General features: G+C 33.8%; 1 protein-coding gene across 2 annotated transcripts in view; it reads left to right on the top strand.

Annotated features, from left to right (window-relative positions):
* LOC114128661 (Krueppel-like factor 6) overlaps positions 1–22,267 on the top strand; it is a 193,159-nt gene that overhangs the window by 160,764 nt on the left and 10,128 nt on the right. For both annotated transcript variants that reach the window (XM_050201662.1, XM_050201663.1), the window contains exon 2: positions 4,541–5,288. In XM_050201662.1, the coding sequence (XP_050057619.1) occupies positions 4,541–5,288 (748 nt within the window). The remainder of the gene's footprint in view (positions 1–4,540; positions 5,289–22,267) is intronic.

Here is a 22,267-nt window from a genome sequence, read left to right as displayed (position 1 = left end):
TCTAGTCGTAATCGAGCTCGAACAGATTTTGTGGTCGGCGGAGATTGATGCACAGCAGCGACATCAATCTCGTCTACTATACGCATATACATAAGATGTATATTATATATATATATATATATATATATATATTCGGATTTACTCACCCTCCTCCGCCTGACGTTTTATCCTTAAGTCAATTCGTTTTTAGCGGACACAGAAAACACAATTTTCCTTACCTTGTCCTACGCCTCACCACCATATCTCTAAACTCGCTGTATTGATTGTTGTGCGTAATTTTTTTAATTAAATCTTTTGTAAAAGGTAAAAATCACAGCGAAACTTATAGCTGCTAGAGTACACACATATGCACGCATGCGCTTTTGTTTTATGGAGATCTGATAGCTGATACTACCCTCGCACCATGACACGCATATATTATAAGATATGTGTATACCATATACATGCATATATATAAACTCCCACGTGTCGAATCTTTCTAGTTGTGGATGTGGTGTTTACGCAAACCCCCATAAACCCTACAGTTCACGTTGTCATTTGTTCTTTGCGTGCATAATGTTCGCTGCGAGTTTTCGCTTCGTATACCCAAATATTTTTCCTACATATACTATGTAATTTATAGGTAAGTATTATACGTGCGCATATAAGGGTACGTATTTGTTAATTGTAATTTGCACTGCTATTACATCGTGATGAAGGAAAGCGTTCCCTCGTTTTGTGTATTCCGATCTCATACACACTCCGTCTGCATAGTGCTTATACGGCGTATACCTGCACATAAAGCTGCTGCTATCGTCGTATTTACTTCACTTCCACCATCCTCGTACACTTCAATCTGCGTCGTACGTGGCACGTGAGATAAGTGAAGTGTGCAAAGTCACAAATAAGATCGTCTGCGTGTGTGTCGATGTTCCGGTAAAATCAGATTTGGGTAGAGGATTAGTGTATAAAAGAAAACGGAAGACATACACAGAAGTGAATGCATATGTGTCTGTGTATACTGTATATATATATTGTGTATATATGTGTGTGTGTAGGAGCGACAGTGACTATAACTTTGACGATATATATATATATATTGTGTATAGTGGTGGAGGCGGTGGTGATAGTGGTAGTCGGGTGTTTGTGTTTACTCTTTCCATGATGACGAGCGTATATATAAGTCTATATATATCTTAAGTTATTCTACAAGCGTAGAACATGAAGTTCGCGGCTCGTTAAAACTCGACAAAAAGCCATTATTATACGTGGGTGGGGAGACCACGCCACACCTTCATCATATACCGTACGCGGGTTTCAATAGGATGTATGACTTTTCAGCCTACGTAGCGCTCACACCATTTTTCGAGCCGACCTCTACACATATAAATTATATACGAAAGAAACATACGTCAGTATTTCGCTTGTATAGTCGGCATCGGACGTCTTATCAAGTCACGCACACTCGACAAAGAGATGCGTTTCCGAGTAAACAGCAGATCTAACGTGCTAGAATGAAAACAGAAAAGCGGACGACGTTTTTCTACGTAAAACCAGCGAACGCAGAACTAGGAGTACTAATTTATTTTAACACTTTTCTCTCACTTCAATAGTACGCATCAACACCGTCACAGCTGTATTCAATTTAACTGCTGACTACACCACATCGATTTTAATATTATATGCCGCTGTGAATAAACCTCGAAAATCTGTCTTATAGTGATAAGATAACTTTAATGGGTTGATATTTTTATAATTATTAGGTTACGCACTTAACACTTGCAAGTGTTCTTCAGCCTCATATACTACATACTGAATTCACATTTAGAAAAAAAAAAATTTATATGTAAAAATTACAACTAGGTGAATATATCGTTCGATTTTAATTTCTATCAAAATAATATGTATCATCAATCTTCCTTTATAGCCAAAATGATGCGGATTGTGCAGTTGATATGGTTTTGCGTTACCACACGCGTGGATATTTAAGTATTATGTATTATTTTGTTTTGGTTGCGATACGCTGTGGTATAGGTACTATAGATCCTAATTGTATAATTGTTTTATAATCTTTCTCGCGTTTGTGCAGCAGCTGTTGTTTGAATATCGAAATGGACAAGTTCTGTCGTGGATTTCTGATAATCGTCATTCGACATTGACGGAAAGGTTTAACGGGGTAATTAACACTGCTACAGTATTGTATGACTCACGCGAAAAACAAAATAATAATAAAGGTTGACACTGATCCGACCGCGTTTATCTAAACACAGATAATAATATCATATCCGACAGCACTGAGCAGCGTCAATCGCGTAGGGTGTCCTCAGATAGCTGTTGTATATTATTTTTTTTATCGTTTCCACCCCTCTACAAAACATCCGGTGGCATAATTGATAGGAAATTACCGGTCCACAAAAGGGGCTATGAAGGATTCCAGTGTAGAGCGGGGAACACTGAGTAGTATTGTAATAATTGTTAGTGTTGTTTTACGACAGTGAATAAAAGTAAGAGAAAACGGACGGGTATATACAAATGTCACAACAAAACTGAAGTATTTTTATATTAAATTATGTTTTTTTTTTTTTTTATCTCTCGGTATTTATTTTATTCTCAAAATATCTATTTGTTCAAAATACGATTTCATTTCCGTATACATTTATACAATGTATAATATTGTTTATAATAATAATATTATCCATACCATAATATAAATTTAGATAATTCGTTGTCATTTGGTTTAATATACGTTACACCTTTGACGTGATCGCATACGTTATAATATATTTAATTGGGTTATATAGCGGTGGATATTGAATTTATTACAAACCCCGTCGTGACCTAGATAATAACGGACATTTTCGTACTTTATAATGTACTATGAGAGTTGTTGTCTAGGACACAGCGTACGTAATCGAGTGGAAAAAATGAAAAAGATAAAATAAAAACAATTCATTCATTGACAATGTAATGATTGTTGACCCATGTATTTACAGTTGCAAATAATAAAATATATGACTTGAATAGACTTAAATTTTCTTTTTTTTTTACGTTTCTAACAGTTAATTGAAACTGTTCTATGTATATTATAATATAATATTATACATATTATTACATTCGCATAAAAATCTATCTCGTAATTTATAATGTGGTAATTATTGTTATTGTTATTATTATTATTTATTATTACGCATTCTAACTTTAAACGCAACAGAATAATTATATACCATGTGTGTAGCTGTGTATGTTGAGCCAATTAATGTCTTTTTTTTTCTGTTGATAACACTCCGAGTCAGTATAAATGCACTCAAATGTTGCAAAACTATAATATACATTATAGGCGCATAATATATATATATAATATAATATATATATATATTACTTAAACAGTTCACCGTACACAAAAATAATGGAATTTAAATTATAACTACATTAAAATAACTTTTATTTATCATTACCGCGTTAATGCTATATCTTTATAGTATATAATATTGTGTTTGTAATTCTCATTTTTTTTTCATTATTATTCGTTTTATTCGAACTTCAGTAACACAATTTAATAAGTATTATTATGTATTACACATAATAATACTATTATATTATAAAACACGTACATAATTCGAGCGTTTTTTTTTTTTTAAAAAGTTCAATTTTCGCGTTCGTGTCGCTGAGATGTATGCACCGTGTGTACACGTGTATAATATATTATAATATTATGTGTACGCTGAGTTAGGACCATAAATCGTAATAGGTTACGGATTGTGTACGACGCGTAGGTACTACTGGAATATGTAGGTATATATACGCGCGTACGACGTGACACAGAAGAAAACGTCTACGGAAAGGCTAATTTATTCTATTAAATTTCGCATGTACGCAGTGTGTGTATAGGGGATTAAATTATATTATAATATATATGTATATGTGGTACTGATAATTTCGTATGTGTGTTTATTTAATATGTTATACTCATGTAGTTATCGAACGGCTTAAGGAAACGAGAACAACTTTATTATATTGTATGCCATAGGTTTGGCATGCAATTAACACTCGACATAATATAATATGTCGGATAAAATATAGTTTAATATTAATATTCAAACTGTATCATTAACTTTTATAAAGACAATGATTATATTGCTACAATTTTATTTCTTAAGTTCTCGTGTGGAAAACAATAGTTTAACTTCCCGAAACTAATGATTATTATTAATTACGTACATTGATTGTTCTGTGAAAATCAACCGATTATCCTGACTATCTGTATATTAAAATATAATATTAAAACTACAGTCGAAGTGGCTTTAAATAATCAAATAATCCAAAAAAAATCGAGCGTTAATAAAATATAATACACCGTTTAATTAAAAGTGTTCGTCCGCAATACACTTCTGAAACTAATGTATACCTAAGGGGTGGTGGAAATTTAGAAAATCAAATAAAGTACATGTTTAATGATACTGATCTATAGTGATTATTATGTGTGAAACACAACAAAACAATAAAAACTAAAAATAATAACGACGACAACAACAATCTGATTTATATGAATACGAATTTTCAGACTTGTTACGAGATGGAACGGTACCTAAAAGAAGAGCCTATGGTCTCGTCGTCACCCACGCGGTCCGAGTCACCGTGGCTGGCGACGTGGTCGACGCGCGTTGAGTTGGAGGTGGGCCTGGACTGTGCGAGCAGCGTGACGTCCAACAGCAGCTCGCCGTCGACGTGCTGGTCGGGATTCGCGACGCCGCCGCCCAGTCCGCCGGACGAAACAGACGTGTCGCCGACCGTGGTGGCGACGCTGCTGTCGTCGGCCGCTGCCGCCGCCGCGGCCACGAAGGCCAGGGCCACCGCTGTGACCGCCAACACTGCCGGCCGGGTCAATTCCATCGCGGCCGCGTCCACCCACGCCGCCACGCCAGTGGCCACCACCACCGCCGGTCTGTTGAAGGTGACCGTCGCCCCGACCGCGTCCGGGGCCACCGTCAGCCCGGCCAGCACCGCGGGCACCAACAACGCCAGCACCAACACCACCGTCACCGTCAGCGGTCGGACGGCGGCCGGCACCGTGGCCGCGGCGCCGTCGACGATCGCCGCCGCCGCGTCGCCGGCACACCGCGAGACCGCCTCGGCCGCCGTGGTCCACGCTCCGGTGCTGTCCATCACCACGGCCGCGTCCGTCGCGTACCACCCGAGACTGCACCTGTCACCGGACGCAGCCAAGAAGATACACAAGTGCAAGTATCCCGGCTGCGAGAAGGTGTACACGAAGAGTTCGCACTTAAAAGCTCACCTCAGGACGCACACCGGTAAGTCATCGCTAGCTGATGTTTTCATTTTTTTTTTTTTTTTTTTATTATTATTTACCAAACGATTTATATCGTTGCACACGTTTATAACAATGTATCCTGCACAATATATTTGAACAAAGTTTTCGCTTTTGGATTCTGTATAAGAAACGTTAAACGATATGATTTTCGATAAATTCCGACTGCCAAACACGGATCGTTCTCAATCGTACACTTAAACATTTATTATGTATACACATTTTGTTTAGTTTTCAGTGGATATTCTATTTTCTATTAGTATTATTTTTATTACGCGTACGATTGTTTATTGAGTTCACGTGAGACTTGCTATATTACAGTAAATTGCACGTAGTCGAAAAGCGTTTAACAGTTTTTATTGTTCGAGGGAAATGTTCTGGTTTAACGTCTGAATAATGGAATAATCTTTATATTTTTTACTGGTTTGGTTTAGATATTTAAAACTAACCGATAAAACATTTCCAATGTAACTCACACGTGATATTACAATATAATTTATACATATTTAAAACAGCATAGTGGATTAAGTAGAATAAATACATTATAATATTATTAAAATATTTTCATTGTACTGTAATTAAATGAAAAAAAAACGATACGTTTCAGTACTGTTTAGTCTCAGGCTTATACTTATAGAATAAATATTTTTATGATTACAAGTATTGATACGCGCTGTGGTGTATTTTATAACTAATAATAAAACCGTATACCACGCCTTACGAACCATTACGATTTATTTATTTTAACTCGTTTGTTTTTCGACGTTCTATAACGAGTTAAATGGATAATACTTGACATAAAACTGCGTCTTATGAAATACGTGACAGTTTAGTATTAGGCTTCGAATAAAGTTATTTTTTCCCCCCTCAAAATCGACCAAGAAATGCCAAAAATAGGGAATTTGCCGTTTGTTGATCGAACGTCACGAATGGGATGTGGGGGTACAAACCTTCCTGAATGGTTCGCGATTTACACGAAATCTTATATAAAGACGGCTTATCTCATACACGATAAATGTATGACGACGCTGGCCTTTTTAAGCAGACTGTTTCAATCCGGTCTTGAGTAGCAGCAGTTTATACATTATTTCGTTACATATGAAGCTCTTAAAGGGTCTATATAATATATATACGTGAACATGAGTTTTATTTTTATTCGTATCGTGCTTTCATGCATATATAATTTAGTTTAGTCCGAAAAAAAAAACGAAAAAAGGTGAGCGGCGAACTGTTAGGTTTCGCGGGGATGCATACCGGACCCGGAAATTCATCGTCTCAGATAAATTTTCTCTCTAACATTTCACCGGATCCGTAGTATTTATACAATATCTATCTATCTATATATATATATATACTTATACCTATAGGTATGGTGCAATATTCGTTGAGGTTTTATTTTTCCACTCTACTGTTTTCATTATTATTATTATTATTATTTATTTCTCTCTAGTGCGGCGGCAGCATAACCCAGCGGACGCTTTCTTTGTAATTTAAATCCCACCCTCGCACGCTCACCAGCTCACCATCTCACCACTGTTTGATGCGGTAAGGAAATCCCTAGTGAATTTTTCGATTCCGCTCTCTCTCACGTGGGCGTATATACAATACGTACACATCGGGATTTCACGAAAGATAGTGCATGAGCGTGAATTCAGTTTGCGATCGATATTCGTTCAGGATTCCGGTTTTTCGAGTGCGGCCGCCGGCGCCGTGGATAAAACGAATTCCGCGGCTTTTAGACGTCGGTCTCTAATTAAATATCGACAGCTCTTCGACCCTCCGATCCAATTTTAACAGCCGCTGTTTGTTACATCGTTGATTTTGAATTTATATTGAGTGACATTTTCTAGACTAGAGTCGTATCATGGTAATATAATTAAAACATCCAAACTGAACTGTAAGAATGACGAACGTAGACATATAACATTATACGGGACTTGAAACGATAATAATATTATGATTATACAATATCCGCCACTATCATTGCCGGTAATTCTCGTTTATAATAATTAATTCTTTACGGTTGCTTCTCCGTGACGAATTTTACACCACGCATCATGTCGTCGATTAGAATGAAATTAACATCCTGTGCAATGGTTAAAGATAAAACATATAATAAATATATCAGTGGCGTGTGGGAGGTAGTAAAAGTGGTTTTCGTGGTACGCTGGTGATGAAAACAATGGTTTCTCCGTCATTATATTGATATAATACAACGATGGCGTTTACGGACTTGTCGCGTGATTATAAAGACAGACTGCATGTATAGCTTCTTATAATAATAATATAATACACCGACCATGCCGACCCGGCTTTGGGTCGCAGGCCAACTACAATCCACAAAGTTTTGCTTTAAAGTTTAGGTTAAGTTATAGTGCTATAAATTATATACGTTATATAAATGCAATGTAACATCAGTTAACTGGTCCTAATTATGTTGACTAAATATTGTAAAACCTGTAATTTTCATCAATATCGAATGACAATTAGTTGATTATAATATATTCGTTACACATTGGGCTAAAATGATTGTATTTGGTTTTTTTTTTTTTTTGTACAATTTTAAATTTGAATACATATTAGGTATTTATTTTTTTTTTTTGTGTACATTCTTAAAATTATTTTTGAACAGTTGATAATGTTCAATAAAATAAATTTTTTTTATCGATTTCTTCGATTTCGTTATTTTAAGGTTTCTACAATCACTATACATAATATGTCAACTTATACTTTATATTCTACATAACACGTTGAATTGTGCACTGAATATAGTAAGTAGTATAGTTTTAATTATACTACTAGTACACAAGAGTGTACTAACGGTTCATAAATAGTAATTATATTTTAAAGCGTTAAAGTCTTGAAGGGATATCACGCTTCATACATAGCTGATATGCGTATTATTATTATTGATTTTTACACGTCTTCAGTGTTCGACTTACGATTGTATTTATTATTTTAATGGTTATTGTTGCACGTTTTATATCTTTTTAAAACCATTGCGTGCCATTTATACTCCAGGTGCTACAACTTCGGGACGTGTCATAAAACGCAGAATTTTAATATGTGTATAAAAAATAAAAAAAAAATGTGAATGCATACAGGAACACGACATCAGTTGGAATGTTTTAAATTGCGATAATCCCAAGAGACGTTGTGGAGTTTGAGATTTCCTTGGTAATTCACTTGAAGCTTTCCGTAGATGGTATACCTCATTTGCAATAAATCTCGGATTGCGTGAAATAAATAATAATATTGAAAAGTTGTAAAAGGCTCTATAGCTATTACTATATATTGTACTGCCTGCAGTGACACATTTTTTTTTTCGTTAACATTTTCGTATTAATTATATCGTTTAAAATGAGTAATATTTTTATATAAAAACCATGGAAGACAAGAGTTTTATGAGAAAATAATTATAAATTATGTTAATGTACATTGATATTGTCGTCATCTCTTAATTGGATTATGGAACTTGAAGACGTTTCAGAATCGCTAATCGATGAATATTTATTTCTGTAATATAAGAATTATTTAAATTCGTTTATTATTATTATTATTTTCAAAGCGTTATTTTTACATAATTTCACAACGGATGACAGATACTTAAGGGGTAGAGAAACTATAATGTTATATAGTATACTACTCATTTTTGAATATAAAGTTGGAATACGTGGGTGGGGTTTAGTCGATTGAATTAATGTCAAGAACCTTGTTTTCGAAATCTGTCTACAGCCCGTTTAAAGACGTTCCTTGTGAAAACAAAAATACATTTAATGTACATTTCGTTGTTTGCCCGGACAAGGCTTAGGATTATCTCAATAGACCCTGAACGTTTATTCTGCACACTCGTTGTTCTCGTTGTTATAGATGTTTACAAATTCACTTTGTCTTAATTTACCGAATTTTTCTCGCCTATGTGTATGAGTATAGCGTTCGCGGCAATTTTACTAACCAATGTCTTTTGTATAAATCAGAAAAGTACACTTTTACAAAACAATGGCCTGTTAGTTATATTTTACTTTTCTCGCTTTTCAAATTATATACTTTACTGCGGTGTCACTATCGTTTTATAATATATTGTTATACATAATATACAATTCTAAATATGAATTCGAGTGTGCGTAATATTATTTTTATTTGGTCATTTAGTATATGAACTACATTTAAGAGTATCTACACGATTATATACATGAGTCTTAAGTCATAATAAATTGTATTATACTATGTATGTTATTGAATATCGTTTTTAAATTTCCACAACTATAATTTTAATAACGATTGGTTGTCACCGAGTCACAAATAATTCCAATTTAGCAATGAATTTAGTATTTAAAAAACAATCACTGAAATCAAAAATGAGCTTATATAATATGTATAGGTATATCTTATTATATTATAGTTATTGTGCGGTTGACGTTTCGATAAACCGTTTTTTTTTTTTTTTTTTACCAGACACCGACAAATCTGCAGAACATTCTGATAGAATATACATATTGTTAGGTATATTTCATACGATATTTTTCTCCGTATTATGACATCGGCTCTTAGTTGTTTTTTTTCGTCATCGTTAACAGAGTGACGAGGTCTCGTGTGTGTATTTTATTTCGTCCTTTATTTATTTATTTATTTTTTTTTACTATTTTGTCGGAAATGCTTTTGACGTGAAACTGTTTTATCGGTACGAAATACCGGTGGTTTATGGTGGTAGTGGCGGAGGAAGGGTAAAACATCCTAAAATGCTATTGCGGTTTAAACCGTCTACACGCGAAACTTCCGCTGCGGGGGCGAGCGCGCAGCACGCGAATCGATGAACGGACGTCTCGACGGCGTCGGTAGCAGTATTTGTGTCGCGCCGTCGGAATGCATGTCATCGCCATTGCCGCCACACGCGATACATTGACGCGTGCGTATAATATATGATCTTAGTATTTTTTTAGGAGTATTATAATATTTATAATATATAATTCGCCATCTAGGATTCTTTCCCTAGCCGAATCCCATGACGATTCGACAAATTGTTAAATTATTATTGTCTTTTCATCAAAAGGATAATCATTTCTTATTTAAGGTTTAAAATAATCTATGTACAGCGCACGGTTTCTATAACCGCTGTAATGGAACTAGAAATGTATGGATTTATGACTGTGGTTCTCTCTTCCTCATAATATTACGACATTTCACGATCTTCTTATAAATACCACTCGTATACAACTATATAGGTACGTTTGTTCTTCGACGTTTTGATCAGTTTAATGTACTTTTCTAAGACTTTTAGATACATCTTTAAAACTTAGGTATATACCACACGCGATCACATAAATGTATTTATTGTAAGTCGTTTTTACGTAATCTCAGATGGGGTTAATGGACGTAATAATAAAAATAGTGATTCGCACGTTCCATTGTTAATAATGAAGTATATGAACGACATATTTTGATGAATTTAGACGTACTACTAACTGAAAAGTTTCTGGCGCCATCGCCATGACCGCAGGTAGACGTGACCCGAAAACCATGAGCTTGTGAATGTATAATTAACATACTATCAAATGTTAAACATACATTAAAATGACATATCATTATGCTTATATTTTAACAAAGTATATAGTATAACATTCAATGTTAGTGCTTTATATAATTATATATAGCGCTCAATAAATGATAACTGTTCACGGATAGATGGGTATTATATTCGATACGTAGATTTCTGTTAAACATTCAATCGTATGTTATAAAAAAATTAACAAATAACAAAACTCGATGATATCGATTTTGTTGCATTTCTGTCCTCCAAAATACCTACCGGTGAATGTCGTTAGTTTTACATATTATCGTTTCATCAGAATATTAGTGGAGTAACTAAAAAATTATTTGGGCGTAGTTTCATATTATGATACTGAATTGTAGTGAAAGTTACGTTCTCGACATCGATCACTCATGCAGTATTTGTTTTGTTTCATATCATATTAATTATTAATTCAAGATATAGTATCCAAATTTTAAAATTAAAGACAAAATATTTTGTGTGTAATAAACTTTTAACATTGTGCAACTCATTAATCTCTGAAATCGGTTTTTTTTTCTTTTATTTTAGTTACTTAAATATAGTGGGATAAGAGTTTTATCATATCCATTGCCGATACTACGAAACAGATACATTAACATCATCTTATCGCGTATTGTAAATAGTAAATGTTAAGGTATTTGAATCACACAATAACTCGATTTTTTTATTTTTTATTTTTTTAACGAACTGTTAATCTGGTAGAAGTAGACTAACTTTGATAACTCGTCTGAACAATACTGATTAGTGATTAATTATCAAATATATTTATGATAAATCGAATTACAATTTACAATATTGTAATCTATATATTATCTCAATACAAGCATAATATATAACAGCTAACTCCATTATAAGTTAATTTTTTATAATATAGTTTTCAGTTGTTCTTAAAAATGGTATTGTATGTTTTTAACTATGTAAAATGGATACAATTATATTAAACAATATATATATACTTTGAACATTACATTATACTTGGCAAACGGATTCTTCATCATCGTCGGATCGTTGCCAAAACCGATTCGCGGATCGCGGTATTGCGACCGCGCACATTAGTAAAATTAATTAATCACTGGCCCATGTTTCCGCGTATATATTCCGGTTTATTTATCGATGCGCATATGCGCTAAATAATCGTATTCGACGCCGAAATCATAATGTACAGTAGGTACAAAGAGGTATACTTGCGTGTGTGTGTATTATATATTATATAGTGTTTCATACATTCGTAGAGGTAGACAGGGTTAAAGGGAGTGACTTCCATCAACGGCCTTTATGCATATACAATATATATATACGTAAATTGTATTATAGGCGAACGTAGCCTTTTGTGCTGTTGTTGTTATTATAACATTATATCCCTACACGTATCAAGCTTGCCGGAAAACCGGATACGTATTTGTATTGAGTTTAATCGTTTTACGTCACGGCGGCGAGGCTCCGTTCCAAGCTCACTCTCTCCCTTTCTCTTTCATTTCCTCTGCGTCTTTCCTTCGAAACGAGTGCGTTAAATCTTTCTGCGAAAGGGTTGAACGGTATCGAGTCACCACTGCAAACGCCCAGGCACCGCAGTTTTTTTGGAGCTCTTCCAAGACGGCTGGGTTATACATAGATATATAGTCATGCGTAACAATAATAACGATAATAATAATAATAGTAATAATAACAATAATACTATGAATAAGCGCGTGTTGTCTTGCCAGAACGATTTATTCTATACAATATCTCGTTTTCATAATTAATATTTCAGTGTTGTGGTACGCCATCGGTGTGAATATGACCATAATTTCCTTAGCTAACCTAGGTTTAAATTAGATCGATCCACGAAACATAAATTCCTAATGATAATATGATATTTACTATTCTATAATGTGGTAGGAACCGGGATCATGATCCAATATTATAATAAATATGATACAAACAACGATGTTTGTATCATAATAATTATTATTATATCGGACCCATATGTAACCTGCAAAAATTTAATATGACTTATGACTATACTGTCTACTACTTCAACCGAATATAATAACCGTAGTTATGATAATATTATATAATGGTAGATATCCGTTTATATTTAATTACTACGCGTAGTAAACGTTTAGTAAGGTTTGGAGAGATTCATGAAGAAAATATCACTCAAGATTTCTCTGACTAGTACCTGTCTAACCACCGTATATCATTTATTTTTCTACCAATTTTAATCATTCGTATTTTGCTTCTTCACTTATTCGATATTTCATATTTTTTTCAAATGCCATTGGTACAATTTTGGAGACGAATGTGATACTAATGTCTTAAAATAAAATTAGCAATTTCTATAGGTTATCCCGAAATTAAATCCACGAATTACTTTCTGGACCGCAATTCGTCCATTGCAATTTCTTTATCAATATCAATTGATCATATCGTTATACTACAACTATATTATACAATTTAATACGATATAACATATTTTATTAAATTTATACTCTGGTTATGGTATAAAAATATTGAAAAATCCTGACAGAGTATTTTTTTTTTAACTTTCTGCGTCAGATTTGTTAAAATTATTAAAGAACACTAAATCACAACGTGGTTAACGCAACAAATTTAAGTGATAGTTTGACAGTTAGTAATTTTAAAGTTAAAAAAGAAAAAAATTGTTATTTCAAAATACGTGATTTAAATTATTGTTTCTTCGTTTATCGTACTATGAGTTATGACAACAGTATAATATTTTTATCATCTACTATTTTCACCACAACAAATTAAGGTTACTATTTTAGTCAGTGAAATACCATAAGCTTGTATTGAATATATGATATTTTACTGAAGTTATTCGTGGTATATAATAATATATTCGTTTTGTCAAATAAGCCTGGCCGCAAAGCCCCCAGCGTAATTATGATGATACAAATTTAAAAAAAAAAACCAAAATAAGTTTCTAAAGAATCGTGCGTAATTTAATAAGCGGTCGACTCAGGGGTTGTAAATAGATTTTTTTTCGTTCAGCTCTCGGTTCTCATTATTATTATATCTCTCTTTCTCACTCACTCTTTTCCTCGGACTAATGAAAAAATCTACCAGCACACCACCGCCGCTTGTATATATACATATAGTGTATAGTTAGAGGCTGTAGTCATATATATATATATATATGTACACCCGCCCTTCCCACTTCCTTATCTACAGTAACAGCAGTGGTTGTGGTTATGAACTGTCCGAAAAGGTTTTAGTGAGTTCGCGGTGGGACAACGGGCGACGTAATCCCGTTTCAAACTTACCCCGCGACTAACCTCTACGTGGAGAGTCTAATTAAAGGACACACGACAGGCACGGTGTGTACATGTATATATACACAAAAACTTGTGACTGGCTGGAAGGACAACTTCGTCGGGGGTGGAATATGCGGAATCATGCGCAGTATATATGTATATATAATACAGCTACAACCCGAAACGTCGACCAGAGAGGCGGTGGCGCGGAGGATCCAGTGACATTTTGATTGACGACAGAAGAACCACTACGGTCAACTGTCATTTTTCATTCTGGGCACCCGACACTGTCATTGTTTCCGGCTGCAAAAGTCCTCGGCCACAATGTATACGTCACCCACTCCCTCACTCGCAGCGTCACGCGGCTCAGGCTTAAGCTGCGCCGTCCGGTAGCTGTGTTATTACTACTACTACTATTATTATTATTATTATTGTTATTATTATTATCGTCGTTGTCGCCGTCGTCCTCTCGCCGACTCGTTATACCCCCAAATACTACTTCGTCGGTTGTATGTGTAGCTAGGGTTGTTCGACGAAGGGGTTTAGAATGAAAACCGAAACATATATACGAATATACATATGTATATACAGGGCGTGCGCGTATATTTTGGTACGCCATGTGACCATGCAGCGCGCGTCCTTGGTCGGACCACAGCAGCCCGTCATAAATCACGACGTAATTAGGATCGGCTTTAAAATATTCAAACAACGTTAGCCGGTCCGATCTCGCGCGCGTTCGGTACGCAGCCACTGTGCGGCGTGTTATACGACAGCCACACCGCCGAAACCGGCGGTCCGTGAAACGTAATTTATCGCAAAACTTCGGCGGAATCGGCCTCAGCTAACCATTATCCCACCCTAGATCACCTCTATCCCGTTCCGTCAACCCGTATATTATTACATAATATCCGTTTGTTTCACGTGATATATCATATCGTACACCATTTTGAACTGAAAAACGTCGAATACTGTCATCGAAGTATACTAATTGTGTAGATCATGATTATTTCTAATAAATCAGAAAAAATTTACTAATTCTTACGATTTATCTTTTTTGTTCTAAAAAAAAAAAACCCCTATTAGGTGAGTTCTGTGACTAACTAGCCTAGACTGATTGTTATCGCGAATGAAATATAATCCCCCATGTGCAATCGACTCTACAATTCTATTCTCTTGTGGGTTATGTTGTAAGGTTCTATCTAACAACACTCGTTTTACAAGTCCTTTACTAATATTATGTCCCTCTGAAAATTACATCCTAAATTCAACTTTTGCAACTAATGCCTATTACGAACAATGATCCGACTGTAATCCTCCCCAACAAACTAATTCGTAATTACTATATATTCAGATTTTATTCATACCGTGTATTATCATATAATATGATGGTCTGATATTCAATATGTTATTAATAAGATACGCTTTTTGGTCCGTCGTTTTAATGTACCGTATTAAAATAAAATATAAAATAATACACAGACGTGTTTACGTGTTCATGCACGCTTCGCAACTGTGCCGATTGTTATGACATTAATCGCTATTGTCAGTCACTCGTTCACCAAGTTATCGTCATATAATTCACTTGAACAAAATATTCGACCGTTATATGTATCATATAATATATCTTTCACCACATTATTAAAAAAAAAAAAAAAAAATAAGAAGCACCGCACTCATTTTCCTCTTTGGATAAGTTTATCACGACGTGTAAAACTCTATACACACGATCCGTACTTAACCCATAGATAGTCGAACAACAGTGGTTCTGTTTATTTAGCAAATGTGAATATATTTCGAGGGTTCGTGGTTTTATGCTTGAAACATCTTATGAATCGTGATATATTAAAATAATTATAACTGAATTATTTACACAGGTACAATTTTACTTTATATCGATATCCGTGTTGGTAAATATTCTAATTTCGTCGAATATTTTGGTTTTAATGGTATGTAAATATATTGTTGAAAAATATACGACGTATTTTTTAATATTTATATTTAGATAATAAACAAAATTAACAATTTCAACGATTGTGACACGGCGTCTTAGATATGCAATTCGGGTACTCTGTGACACGCGTGAAATTATTATTACAGTTTACAACTTTTAATGTTTAATGTATTTCAACAATGTTACGTTGTTACGTATTTAATAATAACAGTTTATCATTCTCGTTTACATGATATTTTGATGAGCATTTTTCTTTCTCCAATGACGTTCAGAACATTTTTATAATACGATGGGTGATAAACATATAATATAATATTTTATTTTTCACTTAACATAAAAACCAAATTATGACGAATAACTATAGTCTATAGTAATATTATAGTTGTAGTATCAATATGTCAAAATAAATGATAATAATATAAATACCATAAAAAATAAAGTAATTTAATACTATTATTGTTCATCGAAAAATCATTGTACTACGAACTCACCTGTTATTCCATGATGAATAGTGACAGTATGGTCAATTTTAAAGGTATATCATACGATATTAATATCAATATGGTATAATAGATTATGGTAAAACAGACGTGTGTATTCAATAGATGAATATGATAATAGCATATAATACGCGTATTATTAGCTCGTTAACTGTAGATGTTGTACGTCGAAGTAGTCCTCATACTGGAATTCGAATTTGTGCATTACTCTTTGAACAATACTCTATTATGAATATTATTATTGATGTAGATGGGTTCAGTCAGATTTAACGAAATGTGTATATTATGTTTTACGTCATATTGTTATCATCGTCTTCGTTCTTTGTTATCGTGTTTGTACATAGTTGTCGTTTCGATATTGGATTCGATATCCTAACAAAAATAACGAGTGTTCAGTTGCAAGTATGGAATAAATCACGTTTCATCAAACAGATAATCATTGCGTGTCGTTAATCGTGAAACAATGATTGATGTGGTCGATTATAATTACTCTTTACAATGTATAATTACGGTACATATTATGCATGTATACTAATTGTCAAAAATGTACGGTTAGAAAAGTGTTTTTTTTTTTTTATAAAATTATGAAAAATGTAATATATAATATATATTTATCGTGGTCTTTTTTTATACTTTTAATCTAAGTCTAAAGTTTGCACTATATATTTTTCTTTTTTAATTTTCAGAACGTCAGAAAAAATGTAAAATTGTATTTGAATATATCGATGGTTGCGTTTATTTTTTATATTTTTGTTCAATTTAAACGAAGTCTAACGTCAGACTCTAAACCTACCAAGTAAATCTATGCAGTGTGCATCATACTATATTATATATGGAGTATTAAAATATAATATTTTCTGATTCGTTCGAAATAATTGGCATATATTGTAAATTCCCTCAATCATAATTATATATACTTAAAAAATAATATAAGGATCAATGCAATAAGCTACTGTGGTACTAACAAATGTCAGACAGTGACATAATATCATATATGGTAGAAATATATACACAGCACTAATGTAGTATAGGCGTGTGCATGCCGTGTATGTACTTTTATAGTTTGTGAGCTAAATGTGGATATTTTTTGGAAATAGCATACCAACAACGTCCTAAGATAACACATTTTAATAAAATATAAATAAAATTATATGTAGATATGTCATCGGTGTCACGGTGTAACTATGGGAAATGAGTTATGGTAAATAACTATGAAATCAGGTGGCATGACGTGACGCAATGAGCACACCAGTAGCCTGACAGCAATAGTGTTAAACTGATAGAACATTTACTTAGGGGAATTTAAATTTTTGGAGGGTAAATAGTATTAGCCTTATACGCTGTAATTAAATCGTGTGCGTATCTATGCATGATAATCATGATGTTACAGTTTTGGGAATTTGGATTGATCGTTTTTTTTTTTTTTTGCTACCAATACACTACTACCAATCGATGTTCATAATATTAAAATTTTCTAATGATTTGCTGTGTACGTCATTCGAGTCATTCAGAGACCATGTTATATTGTGCAATATACTATTATTATTATTATTATTATTATTACACGTGACCAAAGAGCGTATACCGGAAATTGGAACGGAATGATGGATGTGCGGGATCGCGAAATAGATAGTTGTAGTGGTGGGTAAACGGTCGTAGAGCGGTTTACATAGTGTTACAATGCATCGAACGCGATAACAATCCCATCGAAAACAAACGTGCAAAAACACGGATATACACGTGCCCGTTTTACGTTATTATTGTTGTTGTATCGTCGAATACATAATGTATTTATATTCGTTCTACTCGAAAATCCTCACTTCTCACTTACCCCCTTAGAAAGAAGTATAACAAAACTCTTCGTCATCGTCAAAAGCGCTTAATGTTTAAATTAGACTGGAACCAGACGGTATTTTTATTCTTGACTATATCTCATCTAAGATATTAAAATATTAAATAATCGTTTAGGTAATTTCAACAGAATCATATTTAATATTTATATATATAATATATATATATTATAGAGTATATAGTTTATATGTTTAAATAAGAAAAACATTATTAAAATTTAAATTGAAGTTTAAATTAAACTTGTTTAATTATAACTATGATGAGAGTGATAAATACATAAATGCAGATATACTCGTATGCCTTATTCTAATACAATTGAAAAATTATAAACAAACTATTATACTGAATTACAAATTATTTCTATATTATTTTTAACTGACTCAAATAATAAGACGTTTTATTATTAGTTTTACCGATCAGAAATAAGATAAGAAATTCAGTAAATTGTATAAAACATTATAAAAAATAAACTGATTATCTTTATTAAAATGCTGTTTAAAAAAATAAAAAAAATAAATAAATGATGCTTGAGTAATTTTTTCTAACTCATTTTTTATATTACTTATATATTTTATAATCAGAATACTTCTTTTGAATTTTCATTATTATTTTGTGGAGTGACTGAGGGGCATAAATATTTTTGGAAAATGGCCTTTTCGACTAAATAAACAATTGTATTTGAACTACTTGGCCCTTGGTAAAATGCATTCGTTTTATTATTGTTTGAACAAACGCCGCATGCTGACTAATAGAATTTTGCAGTTTTTTTCGCGGGAAAAGTGTCCGTTTACAACCCCGGTAGCAAATTTAAGGAGACCGAATAGTTTCGTAAAAGAAAGTTTATTGACCAAAAGTTGAAGACAATCGCATTGTTAAAAGAAATAGTATACCGATATATGCCGTACAGTAAAAGTAGTACAAAATGAAAATGGTTTTAAACTGTTTTTATAAATGTTTTAAAAAGAGTATAACACATTTTTTAAGTCGATAGCATGGTAATAAAACATCATATATGATTTTACGGTATCGAACTATTTTTTGTTACTTATCTGGAAACAGCCCTTTGTATTGCCAAAAATCACTTGTCGTTGTCCTTTCTCCCGTTAGCGTATAATGTTTTCATCGACGCATCCGACTCGTTCATTACTCAGTTAAAATATCGTATAATAATACTTCAGTATAATCTGACCCAATAGTAATATCGGTGACAAAGTGGCACAATGCTATTAATAAGTATTATTATGATTAATATGACTTATTTATATGATTCAATGATATGATATTGTTGTTTTTAAATAAGTGTTGACTGTATTATATAATATGTAAGCGTTTAGTTATAATATTATAAATCGAAATTTTGCCAAAGATTGATTTACTTTGACGTATCGAAAACGATTTCTGTGCGGGTAACTTGCACGATAGTTCCTTCAATCCCTTTTTTTTTTTTATTGACGTTATTATTATATTTAATCGGATGGGCGTACACGGACGGACAGTCGCTCGTCACGATATTTTTTTACTGCGTTCGACTACAATTTACAATATGTTTTGATTTGTTTTTTTTCTCTGGCGGACGTGAGTTATGTGTCAAGCATTGCCGTCCTAAAACCAAACATAGTCTTATCCGCTTATCTGCTGTTGTCAGCCTGCAACACGCTCGTGGAGGAATATATGGAATAAATATTATTATATTTATGTTGATTGCAATCAAATTTTTATGAGAGCTGCCGGTATTTGTTTTTTATTTCTACTATCCCGGACATAATGTACGTGGTTCATACGATAGGCAAAGTCCAGAGTGCTGATGAAACGCTTCGAGTGTTGTATAGTAAAAGTTTAAGTACAAAATTATTTTTGAAAAAGCCGCTAGACAATAAATAACGAAAACATTCAAGGCATTTGTATTCAGTATAGTGTTTGTCATTTTAACGAATTTTACCGTTGGTAGTAAAGAAATAATGTCACTTTGGGGCAAAGACAAAAACATACTACATAATAAACCATGCAAATGAATATTGTACACGTCTAGTCGGCTTAAATTCCGTCGATATTTAAGCTTTACTCAACTTGTTCGTTTTTCAACTAGCGTCCTCTTTGGAGAACTAAATAAACATTTTTTACCATATTTTATTACTTGTCTATACAGTAGAGCGTTTTGATCAACACAGTACTGTTTCCATTTATGGATTTTTGTAGGACGTTAACCCAGATAATACGGCCGGTTTAACGTCACGTCTTCTCCGTTGTAGTTTACATAATTTAATATAATAATAGTTTATTTTACGGTAGTTGGCTAAACGTAAGTGTATTAAAATAATATTATCTACGTCATAAAACTCATATTACGTAATGTAGACAAGTTTCAGATTCAAGAGTGTGCGCATTGTGACTCACTACCATTCCGCGTAGAGAAACGGTTGTTGGGTTGACTCTAAACGATTTTAATTAGACTAGATCTAGCCGTTACCCCTCTTTAACAGCGGTGGAATAGATGTGGTGGAGGTAGCGCTTATAAATGACGAAATTAAAACGTGGAGCCGCCAAAGCTTCCGCAATATCACGCACGCGTCTCGTTTCCATCGTGTCACCGTAGGTCGTCTTTTATACGCGACACGATGATATTATAATATGGTAATAATAATATAATATAGACCCGACGTCTGCGGTTCCTCTATAAACGAGCGTATCCTGTCGTCTCTCCTAAACACTTCTTGAAATTACGCATACTCTGCGGGGTTTTCCGTTCGCCTTTATAATATAGTGTACGCCATTTTTACCATCACCGGGTATTTTATATAGGCCGTCGCTACCGGTAATTATAAATCCCTTTTTCGCTCCGCGTCCGTCCCATCGCATCGCGTGACGAAACGGTAATTAATGGGCGACGACATTCGAAGCGGTAATGTGGGAGGGGGTGTGTGACGTCGTGGAAGGGCAAAAAAATCTTCAGAGCTTGTTTTCCGTCGACGGTGATTGATGGGCTGTCGTAACGTTGCAACAGTAGCTCATGTTGTTACGATATTATATAATATATACATATATATATTAACTATGCGTACATATATTAATATATTATTATCAGTTACTTTATAATATAATATGTAATACATATTGTTTATACGATGTGTGGTCTACACGACGGAAACATTAAACCTTGTTTAGTAATTTCACTCGAATTTTGCGGGTCACCTGCAGCTGCTGCAGATATATTATTATAAAATATATATTTCGTTCATTTTGCACCCGACTCGACATAATATTATGACTTTTGGTAAGAAAAATCTGGCAATTTATGGTTGGATAGTAAGAGTTAGGAGTTTGTGGAAGCCACTAGGAAGGATGAGCGGTGCACGTGAATCAGATTAACGCCGTCTAAATGTAATTTATGTTAATGTAACAACATTCGTACTACACGAGGTTTTCGTTAAAAGAGCTTAAACTATATTAATAGGATTCCGAAAATGCCGACGGTGTTATATTATAATATCTCGCGTCTTAATGATATGTATGAGTTATATCGTAAGTTTCTCGTTTTTGAGAGTTTAGATTTTTTCAAAGGACATCGCCACGCGCGTATCTATATATTGTATTCTCGTAGTGTTCTCGTCGAACGTGTGTATCATCATCACAATTATTATTATTGCACGATCGTTTTCTGTAACTGTACCGCTCACACCCCATCTGATCCTTTAACGAACGGGCGTCAGTGGATTTAACGCCCGATGACAAATTGCCGAAATTCCCCATATATTATGTTCCACTGCTGCCGCCGCCTCCGTTTCGAGGGTGCCTTAAGTCTACCCTGTGATGTTCAAAAACAGATCACGTTTCGCC

Source organism: Aphis gossypii, chromosome 2 (genome assembly GCF_020184175.1).
Source record: "Aphis gossypii isolate Hap1 chromosome 2, ASM2018417v2, whole genome shotgun sequence".
Lineage (NCBI taxonomy): Eukaryota > Metazoa > Arthropoda > Insecta > Hemiptera > Aphididae > Aphis > Aphis gossypii.
This window is presented reverse-complemented; position numbering and strand designations above follow the sequence as displayed.